At 31.9% G+C, this 13,135-nt stretch overlaps 1 protein-coding gene across 2 annotated transcripts in view; it reads right to left on the reverse strand.

Moving 5' to 3' along the window:
• Positions 1 to 13,135, reverse strand: part of MS3_00006918 (uncharacterized protein) — a 15,737-nt gene continuing 2,602 nt past the window's right edge. Inside the window, exons 3-8 of one of the 2 annotated variants that reach the window (XM_051215160.1) lie at positions 12,146 to 13,004; positions 12,055 to 12,107; positions 11,344 to 11,362; positions 9,049 to 9,173; positions 7,799 to 7,879; positions 1 to 1,296 (exon numbers count right to left, since the gene is read on the reverse strand). In XM_051215160.1, the coding sequence (XP_051068344.1) occupies positions 1,273 to 1,296; positions 7,799 to 7,879; positions 9,049 to 9,173; positions 11,344 to 11,362; positions 12,055 to 12,107; positions 12,146 to 12,215 (372 nt within the window). In that variant the 5' untranslated portion in view covers positions 12,216 to 13,004 and the 3' untranslated portion in view covers positions 1 to 1,272. The remainder of the gene's footprint in view (positions 1,297 to 7,798; positions 7,880 to 9,048; positions 9,174 to 11,343; positions 11,363 to 12,054; positions 12,108 to 12,145; positions 13,005 to 13,135) is intronic. The other variant, XM_051215159.1, reaches the window with a different exon arrangement.

A 13,135-nucleotide genomic window follows, 5' to 3' on the forward strand; every position in this document is an offset into this window, starting at 1 on the left:
TCATATGATGGAAAACATCTTTTACAGTAGCGAGTTTACAAATACAGAACAAGGGAGTATAATCTTGGATACTATACTCAGCAGAACATCAACTATAACAGAATATTAGAAATAGACTAACACCGGTCAAATAATTATTGACAATAGTAGTTAACAAAAAAGACACAAAGAATAATGTATAGGTATTATACTCAACATACAGAACTCTTTGAAGTCGTCTAATCGGGCAAAATACGGAAGTAAGTCATTTTTGTTTACTACCCATAAAAACAACTTCTCCAAAACTTCATCAAAACATATTTAAGAAATTGACGTTTTATTTAAAAATCAAATCCATAAACTCAACATTGAATAGTTCTCCATGAAAGACATTTCAAAACTCACCTGAATCAGTATTGTGTGCAAACTAGTAATCTCACATTAACCAGAAGACTGAACAGCGGTGAAAGGCAAAGTAGATATTATTTACGTATTAAAATGAATCAACTAAGAGAAACACTGAGTCGAAAAGAATCTGATTCAAACTACGCATACAGAGACACAAACTAGCAGTGAAGATACATGATATGAGATTATGAATGCTATCGGAAGATTTTCCATTTCTGGATTTGGTGAATTATCACTTATGTCAATTGTTCCACAATATATCTTAACTCAATGAAAAATTCTAATACATATATGGTTATAAACAGCTGATGAGAAACCAACAAGTACAATGAATTCATGCTGTTCTGCATCAATGTTCGTTTTGGCTTTATTTAAATTCATAAAAGGAACAAATTGCATGAAATTATCACACTACCGGAAACTTTCTAAAAGTATGTGAATTCCAGTTATTAATTCATTTGTAGAAGTAATCTTCGACTTCAAATGATGAAGCTCAGGTGATATAGAAACGAAATGCTGATGTAGAAGCATAAATGCGTGTATGATTGTGAACCGTTTATGACTCTACGATTAAGAAATCAGTCGATAGAACAAGATAGAGCTCAGTATACTGTTTTTCAGAATTAGTTTTCAATTCACAATATTTAGTGACATTGATGCTCATATTAAATAGTGTATATCCCACTTTTCACCCACTTTCTAATGATTAAAAATATTTTTTTATTCAAATACATTTTTATTGAGACGCGTCACATATTTTAGTCAGATAATTTTATGCTACTTTATATATATTTCAGTAGTAAACTTTGTTGAAAGAAAAATCCAAATGGCCAAAAGTTGTCGATAAATACAGAACTGATTGAATTGGTCGTACCATGACGAAACTTATATAGAACATAAATATATATTCTGAAATTAGAACAAAAAAAACAATATCATTCAAAGGTTAACTGGAGTTTCTTCTAACGTAAATTTGGATTGCATAACTTAATCTATATCCAACAGTAAACTTTAAACCTTGTTTAGTAAATTAAAAAAATAATAATAAATTATTGGGTTCAAAATTCATCTGAAACGTGAAACATTTGCGTGAAGTGCCTTAAACGTTCCTAATAAGTAACCAATTCACCATTTCAAAGCAATTGGACTTACTATTAGAAATATATTTACAAATTTATGTGTCAAGTTTTTTTTCCATTTTGATCGTTATCCCACAAATTAAGACCTACAGATGTTAACAAAGACTGGAAACAAAACTTTCTAACAGAATAATGTTTCATATGAGATGAACAAACTAACTACAGGTACGAAACTGTCCTGTTCAGATTTGTTTGAACTTTATCTAAACCATTTCTGTTATTGTAACTTGAAAACATGGTGATGTCCCCTTACAGACGACATTTGCTCAGTGGTAACGTCTCTGACTGTGAAGCTGGGTGACACGGGATCGAATCCTCCAGGGAGCACCAGTTCCCTCAAGATTACAGGTACACCTTGCTGACGAGTGCCAAGTAGCATGAAACCCTGGTCTAAACAGGGTTTCCTGTCGACTACCTCCAACCACCATCTAATCTCAGTATATAGTGTCCGCAATGTCGAGCCACCTAGACTGGTGGCCACATTGCAACATGGTCGATAGCATTCGATCTGCACTAAATAAGGACTTGACACACATGACATTGATCACCCAGTGATCAATCAATTGTTTTATTTGATCATTTACTCATGATGTCGTTAACATTACAAGAGACCTTTCTAAATCATATCAAGTTTATGCTGTCTATTTATGAAGGTATCTTTTTTATCGAAAGTCTTTCATGATCTCACTTTTTAATTAAGATCTTTATGAGTTGTGTCACAAGACTTTCTTCGCAGATATTTGGAAGAAGGTAGATGTTCTTTGCGTACCAATTGTTGTTGAAAAGCATTCCAAATTCAAATGTCTATCGTGTTCATAAATTTCTTTACGTTATTTAGATATAATATATTGTATCATAAGAAATGATTTATTCAAACCTTTAAAATAATATAGATTTGATTTGAGTAAGTTTACACCTCAAAGATCTGCTTAACTATCTTCAAGATTGTATATTCTAAAGCTTTAGGGTCATGAAACAGTGAGATCGATTATCTAATAGTATTCAGTCAACATTAAGAAGTAGTTTGAAAAAAACCCAGAATGTGTGAACTAATTAAGGTAACAAAAGCTGCAGTCTTTACAAATAATTTGATCTTTGTGTTATAACTTGTGCCTTGTGTCCTATTAATGTATAACATCATGATGCCGACAATTAGAGAACGGTAATTCATCGACCGGACTAATGGCACACAAAACCCATATGAGCAGTCTAGAGACTTTATTGGTTTTGCTTCCCGTCTAGCCCTACCTATTAAGTCCAAAACACCAATCTCATCCTCTGCGATGTAAATCACGTATTTCAAGTATACTGGGTTTAGATACAAACCAAACAGACCACATCACAACATAAAATAGAAAGTAACATTTGTACAAGATCAAGGCAAAAGTGGCTGTGAATGTGGGGGACTGTAATTAATAGATAGGGCATAACTGAAGATTGGTAAATCGTATAATAATAATCTATGGGTTGAAATAAAGCTTATAACATGAGGAACATAAATATACATAGTTTAGCTACTTAACGATTATACAATAAAAGTATACGCATAGTATTAGTCCATAAATAGATCTCAACAGTTATCATTCATTATTCTTGTCGGGATATAACACTTTACTTTGATCATATAAACATTCAGTTAAGGAAAGGTAGTCCTTCAGGAGTTCTATGCATTTTTTTGTCACCGTAATCCTCTTTGAATAGAAGTTACAGAACAATCAACAAATTTAGCTTGTTGTGACAACCAACAAAAAAATGGGCAATTTTATACTCATAACCAATCGATATTCGTTCAAACTAATTCAATATCAAAGTAGTTTCAAGTTAATCCATTCAAAATCGAATTATTTGTTTATTTTGTTTGTTTTATTGATAATTTTGTTCTCTCTTTGAATTAGGTATGAGGTTAATAAATCTATTTGAAGATTCATAATATCATTTACCCTTTTAAATATAATTAAATAAAGGTCGATATACTCTGTACAGAATCGATACAATATACAATTGACAGAAGTCAACCATCCATTGAAATGAGTAAACAAAATCGATGATTTTGAGATGATGGAGAAGATTTGTAGCTCAGGTAGATGATTTAGATGAAGGTTTTTTGTTTTTTTTTAGCTGAATGGTTTGGTTGTGAAGATTACTTCGTTATTCTGAACGACATCATCTGGACAAACTTCAGGTAGAACTCTACTTCTACCTGATGATGTCGTTCAGAATAATGGTGAAAGCTCTGCGACTAAACCATCCAACTTAGAGAATAAAACTCTATCATAAATAGAATCTATGATAACATAGAATTGATCCCTAAGAAATTATATATGGTATCGTTCTATGACAGAACATATTTGTGAAAAATAACTAAAAATACATCATCATTATCAAATCTCTTATCATCAAGTACACTTGAATAAATACATCCTTCTTATTGTTTTAATAACTTCAATGTGTCAATTAAAATTAACTGAAAATATTTAAAGAACTACATTTTATTAATGACTACTTATTACTACTATTACTACTATTACTACTATTACTACTATTACTACTATTACTACTACTACTACTACTACTACTACTACTACTACTACTACTACTACTACTACTACTACTACTACGAATAATAACGACAATAATAGTAATAGTACTAGCTGGATTATATCTGTTTAAGGTTGGATCCATATAATGAACCTTAGTATTCGGTAAACAACATGTGAATCAAGTTCTAATTGATAATTTGAATACAAATACAAATTTTCCGAGTAATCACTCATTAACCTTTACAATAATAGTAATAGCAATATCAGTAGTAATAATATGAAATATAGATGTGTTCAAGAGATTTGGGTGGTTACAAAACTAAAAAGAGAAAAGAAATTTCAAGTAGATAGTGCTTATGATGATCAAAAATTACCTACGTATTTATGCAGTTTTTCATATTATACTAAGAGGTTAATGAAAATAGTTAAATTTTTTTGAAGGAATGCTTATATCATGAATTGATTTAAGGTAGAGAAACCACAGAATGTTGAACAGGTATTTTTGAGACTTCACAGAAGTATCTACCCCTCCCTTCAAAAAACCCTGTCAAGATAGATAGTACTGCCCAAAGTTTTAGATAGAATCAATAACTAGTGAAGTTCTGTAACATGTAGAGTGAAACAGATATCAACGATAGTAACAGATGTTAGTCAAAGCAAATTATAAAGGTACTGGAACTTGAAATGAATGGCATTGGAGACGAACTCATTAGTTCATAAAGAAGCTGAAAAGAAGCCTGAAGAGAATATACTTCGTTCCTGATACGTTCTTTGGTTTCTGATTCTCATGTTTTAAACAGTATGTACTAATATGATATCGAACATTTCATCAAGTTAACCGCCAAAATTTGATGTGTGTAGGAAGATTTTTCAAAAATGAAAATAATATGCAAGGCTATTCCTGGTGGATAACATGCTGTTACAAGTTCACACAGATTATATGCCTTTGCAAGGATATATAATAAGTGAGCAAAGTAAGTTTGAGGGAGCTTACTGTGAGTGGGTGGTTGGTTTATTAATCTAACCGAGGTTACTAAAGACATGTCTCTCTAAGAATCAGTTCAGGTCTATATATATGTATAATTTATGTGAATATTCATTCACCCTTTCACACTAAAGCTTCCTACTAACTATATGCCTTATTAATTACCACAGGAGGTTGGGTAAGAGTTATGAAGGTTACAGTATTGATTGGGTTGTACTAAAGAACGTAACAGAATAAAGTCACTTCATTTCCACTAGTAGATAATGAACAGTTTGCAATATCATGCTTTTTTTATTGAAGCATTAAAAACAAACGCAGTTAACGTGTCATATACGTGACCATGAAAACCATGACTTTGTTAAGGCTGAACAAACGATCAAGGTTTAATCTAACTAGGAAAAACAGACGCTTTTCCAAAGTTAATTTAATTGCTCTCTGAATTGAATCAATCCCTGCAATAAATTCATAAAAGGTTAATGATTCAACCCTTGATTTATTAAAACAACCTTTGCTTTATTATCTAAATCACTGCGAAGATACTTTTTATCACGAATTGTTATACCAGCAAAGTATATTAACACTCAATATCAATTTATTCCCTGTAATCATTAAAATAAGGTTAATCACTAAAACGGTTCATTATTGATTACATATTTCAAATTATACGTGTGTGTTTCTATCTTATTTATATTTTGTAACTAAGAGATGGAAAAAATTCAATTCCGCTTAATTTATGTTCATTACCTAATTTTACAGGGGATAAACTGGAAAGCGAAATCTAAGTAATATACACTGTAGTTCCAAGTATTAATGCCTTTCTACCTATAGATCACATTTAAGTAAATCAATATCTATTAAACATATAAAGAACTTTACGAGAGCAAAACTGTTTACTACAATAAATATCCTTGTCAATTTTGTTTTATCTAGAAGCTTATGTTCTGAATATACCGCGTATGACTTGAGCACTGAACGCTAGAACCCTCCCAAGTCGTACATGAGAAGAAAGAAGAACACTGGAGAAAGTGCTTGTTGGACTAGAATCAAAATGTACAGAAAATCATGGGTATTTATAGACATTAGCGTTTGTTAAATCAGCATTATAATTCAACCAATCCGCAAGGCGGCATGTTATGCTACTAATCAATAGTAGCATGCCACGTTGATATTTTAGAAAGCTCCACTGAGTTCTGATTGGATGAAACTCGTCGGCTCTTCTAGGGCTTATGTAGGCCCTGTCGTAGTTCTCGGAAGCCGTCCTAACAAATTTATGTTATAAATCAGTAGTTGAAACAATATTTCACACCAAACTTTTAGTTCTAAGTAGAAAAATGCTTTCTACATACTCATTTATGACTAATGATCCAGTTCTCGACCAACAATTTAGTGAAGTCATTCTAATAGCATTCATTATGTAACTAAAGTTATATTTACCTCTGAATAACAGTATTGTACTAAACTATATTTCCTTCAATTTCAGAAAAGTACAATTGATTGAACACAGATCAAAAGGATTAATTTTGATCTAAACTAAAAAATTGGATCCTAAAGCGGATTCCATGACAGTTCTAATACGTAATTATATCAGTTTATAACATAGATACTGAAGTCATCGATTTTCGGCTTATTTTACATCATACATTTATCGATGTTTTTTTGTCTCTTGGTTCATACCAAGAACTCATCGTTTCTGTTAATATTATCAATAAGTCTTTGAAATCAAATCAAATCACTTGAAATCTAAAAAATAATGAAGTTATAAAGACTATCTTCATAGGTTTCATTAAACTCATTGAGCATAGTGGCTATTCTAATGGATGAATTCCTAATGATTGGTGAAAATCAAAGCTTGAGTTTGAATAATACTATATTTTGAAAGTATTTGTAGTGACCTACTTTTATCAAGAGAACACGATTGGTTTAATGGAAACAATTATTATTATAACCAATTGTACCAGGGATTGTTTTACCATACTTGTTTGTTTAACTGTATCAAAACACATACATTCTTCTGTTGATTGTGACCTTCCACGAATTCGGTCACGCTCAGTAACCACACTTGTAACCTGGCATGATCTCGGTATTCTTTCGATACCATGAGATCGCCAACAAATACATCTCAACTACAGCCATCAACTGCCTTCTGATATTTGGCCTACGAGGGGTCTTATCGGTTAACTGGCACGTAGTCTTACTGTAGTGGTGATCATAGTCAACCGCAACTCGACGCCACACTACATATTTATCATATTACTATGATGTAAAAATATCCTAAGGTAGATGCATGTGTATATACATATATGCTTAAAGTGATCATATGACTCAATACTTTAGGATAAGATTTTCGTAACTCTATTAAGCGGTCCCATATTTGTAAAAAGTATATTCGGTGAGACTATAATTTATGGACGATCTTTGAGCGACGCCAGAGTGAGTTGGAAAGTGTCTACCTACTTATTAGGGCTAAATGAAGGTTTTAAAGCAGTTTGAAGAATAAAGTCAATGTTTTACAGTCGATGGTAAGGGTTAGGAATTAGATTTATGGTTTTCATCACGAACTAACATCAGGTAAAGTGCCACGACGCTATTTTGACCAATGGGTGAGTGAATTTCGCACCAAAATCGAAGACCTGGTATCCTAAATCTGATTGGTTTGCCCATAAATTATAGTCTCGCCAATATTTCTTCTTAAAATATCGTACTATGAAATAAACATTCTAGTGGTAAATATTCAAAATACAGCTTACCTTACAAACTTTGTCAGGTTTCATATTTACTATAAATTTGTTGATAATTTTAATCATTGTTGAACTGAATAATGATGCACACTGTAAATTAACAAAGTAATCATAGAACGATTGTTTAATTAAAGAAGTTTTGTGAACTTAATTTAGAAGTTATATTCGGGATATATTGATCTTATTGGTGGTACTGATGAAAACCATGAAGCATTGAAAAGCTGCATAGTTTGAGTACAAAAGTCATTAGCAATGTATAGTAACTATCTTAAAATATTCTCGATATGTATACAATGAAATAGCATTAGATAATTGTCCAACTTCATAGTAAATTGACCGAAATTAGAAATGTGCCATTAAACACCAGCAGAGTAGTTCTAATGGTTGAGCGTTTGCCACGACGACTAAAGGTTCAAGGCCTCATCTATGAAAAAGTCGTGGGTGAGCACTGCTTTAGAGTATCGAATATGAACGAAACCGTCATTCAGTGTTTTCATTTCTGTGTTTGTGAAAATTATTATTTCATCACTTTGAAGTCATGTTAGTAAATTTAGTTAATTTTTCTAGTTTAAACCACACAAATTGTGTAGTAGCTCAATTGAATTGTACAAATCAGTACTATTTAAAACAACATTTTATTGTATGCTGTATTCATTTTTCGTGGTGTTGGAGTTTCTAAACTAGAGAATTTAATTAACAGTTCATTGGTACTTTTTTTTACTGAAATTAGGTGCTGATGTCACTTCCATTTAAAACAACGTTAAAACAATGAGGTTAGAAAAGTCAATATCATGAGAAACATTCACTTGGGCAATAAAATATCTGCATTATTTCATGAATTATGAATTTGAAATCAGTTATTTTCTAGTTTAAGGCCACTACTTGATCATACATAGCACAGATGAATAATCTTTATGAATCCTCATTTCAATGTTTGACTTCAAGAGGTATTTCCTAGAGTTCTATTGAGAAGCAATAACCAATGGAGTTCAACCGAGTGGGTTATAAGATAGTAACACACTGAAGACAATAGTGGATGTGTTGTTCAATTTGGTGGATTAGTTGAAATTAGACATTAACACCAATGGATACTGGTTCAGCGGTCTAATGGTTAAGCACTCACACTTGAGACTGATAGGTCCTAGGTTCGAATCCATGGTGATCTAACTCCAATTGACTCATAATCTTAACTATTAAAATTACTGTAATATCCACAAAACCCCTTCTGATATTATTATCGATTCAAAGCAAAAACTTACATTATCACGAAGCGGGCCAGTATATTTACATCCATTGACAAGTTTCATTTCCCATTTCAATTGAAAATCCAAATCCGATAAATCATTTATTACCTTAGCAATTGTTCTATTGCAACGACCACATACTATAAATAAGTAATAACAATAATCATTAGGAAGATACTATCGAAGGTTTAAGACTATATTACTCACCGAATGCTTTTGAGAATAGGTTTCATTTAGTTTAACTCTACTACATTGAACCAATAGACCAATGGACCACGGTATAGATTATAGCGTCGATTGATGTTGAAACACATCAAACTTGTGCAATGTCTGGTGTTTATCAACCGGTGACTCAGTGTCCGAATAACTGATGCTGTATCATATTCAAAACTATCTTTTGTTTACACTGTTTTTAAAAAAGCATTGACTGTTAAAGCTACCAAAAAAACCCGATTATTCAAGGACTTCCAATGATGAAAAAGGAGATGGAACATTTTTATGGTCAAAAATTGAAGGGATACCATGAACTTTGTATAATAATAATAATGTATTCGTGCTCTTTGTTTCTATGGGCATTGACCAGACTATTTACTATGCTTAAATAGAAATGGTATATTTTTCATTCGATTGTATTGACTGCTATTTTACAAATAGTGTTGTTATGAATGTGTCTGTCTATAAAAGAAATATTTATCTTTCCCTATAATGCTGAATTTTATAAACATAAGAGTTACTAACGTCCTAAATGCCATTTCACTTATTCTGAGTAACATTTGAATCCGTTACTTTATTGTTTTCTATTCAACACTTTTACCCTTGTGAAGTATACTCAATATATTGTACCACTTACATAATAAATATGTAAACAGAAACTATCATCGTTAAATGTATTCATATGCATTATATACTGAATAAGGATTATGTAATAATATTCTCTAATTACTAATATATTTTTAATATCAGAAGGGGTTTTGTGGATATCATAGTAATTTCAATAGTTGAGATCATGAGTCAATTGAAGCTAGACCACCATGAAAAATCTAGAAGCACTGGACGATCGTTCCGTGACTGGCTTCAAAATGTATATCCTGGAGTTCTATTAAGAAGCAGTGACCAATGGAGTTCAACCGGGTCAGTTGTGAGATAGTAACTCACTCAAGACAATCGTGGATGTGTCGCTCAATTTCATGGGTTAGTTGAAATTAGAAATTAACACCGTTGGATGCCAGCCAGCTCAGTGGTCTAGAAGTTAAGAACTCGCGCGCGAGACCGATATGTCCTGGATTTGAATCTCGTGGGGTGGGATCGTGGATGCGCACTGTTGAGGAGTTCCACAATAGGGCGAAACGGCCGTCTAGTGTTTCCAGGTTTTCCATGGTTGTCTAGCTTCAAGTGACTCATGATCTCAACCGTTGTAATATCTTATAGTTTGGGATTAGTTAACTATTGCTACGATGTACTCAGTTAATTAAATCCTGACCGTTTTGCATCTTTTTATTATAGATTACTTATCTTATAAGAGATATTAAAGCAATTTGAATTGAACACTACTAGATATAAACACTAATTGTAATTTCTTAATGTAGTAATTATATATTTACACAAGTGGTTACTGGTTGTGTTTCCCAATATCTATTTAGTTAAAGTTTGAATAAAGTCTTCTAAAGAAAGACGTATAGTTTGGTTGCTTAAGTAATTTCAGCCTTTCTATCGAATCAGCTGATCCGTCTAAAAAAATGGTTAAAAAATGATTTTTACATTAGGACTGATTTTAATTAGACCATCAGTGTTCATTCGACTGCTGTTTTGGTCCAATGTTTAAAATGATTCCAAATATTTGTTCCTATTAATCTGTACGTCGATGATCTGTGTTACACTAAAGTAGATTCTTTATTGATGTTTATAATTGTTCATATACTTCTAATGCTTTTAATAGGCAACTGCCGATAGATTCAATTACTATGTGATCAAGATTGTAAACAAAATACACATGATATTTACAAACGATCTCTAAAAACATTAGTTAAGAAGATAAGAAGAAAAGTATGGAAGATAAATAGCCATTTCTCATGAATTATTACTTTAAGTAATAATAATAAGGGGACTAGTGGTTACCTAAATTGCTTCATATTGTTATGGTTAAAAGACTGGTAATTAATATAATATGTCAACTATTTGACATGTACAATATCGCAGTTATTTGAATTTTTATTTATAGATTAAGCAAGGCATGAAAATCCTTCACCAAGATATCAAACCAAGAATTTTCAAATTAAGTAATACCCTTTTTTAAAATAAAAATAAACTCACAGTTCAGTAAATTTTCATTCTAAAAACAAGATGATACAAAAAAAGGATGAGTAACAAACAAAGTTTTTATTCACATGTTACCAAGTATGAAATGAACTATTAACATCGGATTCATGATAAAGTTTCGTCCTTTGTAGGCTTCGTCAGTTGCTCTTGATACGATAGTTTTCAATCGTTTCCTTTTTCAATAGTTGAAATCATGAGTCAATTGACGCCAGACCACCATGGACAACCTGGAAGCACTGAAAGGCCGTTTCGTCCTAGTATGGGGCACCTCAGCAGTGAGCATTCTCGATCCCGCCTCTCGCGAGATTCGAACCAAGGAGATATCAGTCTCGAAAGTGAGTACATAACCATTTGACCACTGAACCGGCATCCAATGGTGTTAATGTCTAATTTCAACTAATCCACCAAATTGAGCGACACATCCACTATTGTCTTCAGTGAGTTACTATCTCACAACAGACCCGGTTGAACTCCATTGGTCACTGCTCCTTACTAGAACTCCAGGATATACCTTTTGAAGCCAGTCACACATGATCTCAACTATTAAAATTACTACAATATTCACAAAACTCTTTCTGATCTATATTCTATTGATTTATAATTCTCAATGATCTTTTAATTGATGTTAATTCTTGATGAAATCTCCCTATTATAACTAACTAATTTATTAATCTATTAAATCTATTTACAATTGATGTTACTTACTTGAAGATATTCATTATGTATAGTAAATCCTTTAATATAAGATAAATAGATTACTATTAGGAAACATTTATAAAGTAGATATATTACATACATAAGGTAATTATGAATTGAAATTGTCGACTAAACATAATTGTAATTGTACTATATAAAACAATGGTCATTTTAATGACAATTCCAATGGACTTTATAAAGTATAATGACAGACAATTATTATTATTATTATCATAAGGAATAAGAGTTGATAATTGAACTTTGAATTGTGATTAATAAATTTGTGATCATTTTATGTTTATATCAAATAGTTTTTTATATTTAAGGTTATTTTAAAACAATCGATGTATTTTTTATATTTTATAAACAAAGATGGATAGTAACTAGTAGTGGAATCCAGGAGGTGTGTTTCGTCTTATTTAGAATTTGTCAACTGCTTATATCTACATCTTAGAGTTGATGTTTATTTTGGGACTTGAATCCAGTATCGTTCGTTCCAAACGCCATCACGTTACCCACTTAGGTACTGAGTCCTAATAGCCACTTGCTTGTGCAATAGGGTGAAGTTTTAAATTAACTTGGTACAGTTTAGTCGTATTTTCCCATTGATGTTCAGGACTGCAATTGGTCAGCCTCTTATTGGCATATTTGCATACTGTGCGTATTGCATCTGTATTACCTTCATTCACAGACATTCTAAACAAAGATGGATGGTGGCTAGTAGTGAAATCCAGGAGGCGGGTTTCGTCCTATTTAGAACACGTCAGGTGAATGTACCTGAATCTTAGAATTGATGTCCACTCTAGGACTCGAATCCAATATCATTCGCCTTAGATTCTCACTTAGCTACTGAGTCCTAATAGCCACTTGCTTGTACAATCGGGTGAAGTTTTAAATTCACTTGGCATTGTTTACTTGTATCTTCCCATTGAATCAATTTAAACTTTTCAATTGCAATCCTAAATAACAATGAGAAAATACAAGTAAACAACATCAAGTGAATTTAAAATCTTTTTTATTTTATTTATGAAAGTATTCATTACAAACAGATAAACATTAACATATATTTGGATGGTATAACTATTCTTTG

This window comes from Schistosoma haematobium, chromosome 2, assembly GCF_000699445.3.
Source record: "Schistosoma haematobium chromosome 2, whole genome shotgun sequence".
Lineage (NCBI taxonomy): Eukaryota > Metazoa > Platyhelminthes > Trematoda > Strigeidida > Schistosomatidae > Schistosoma > Schistosoma haematobium.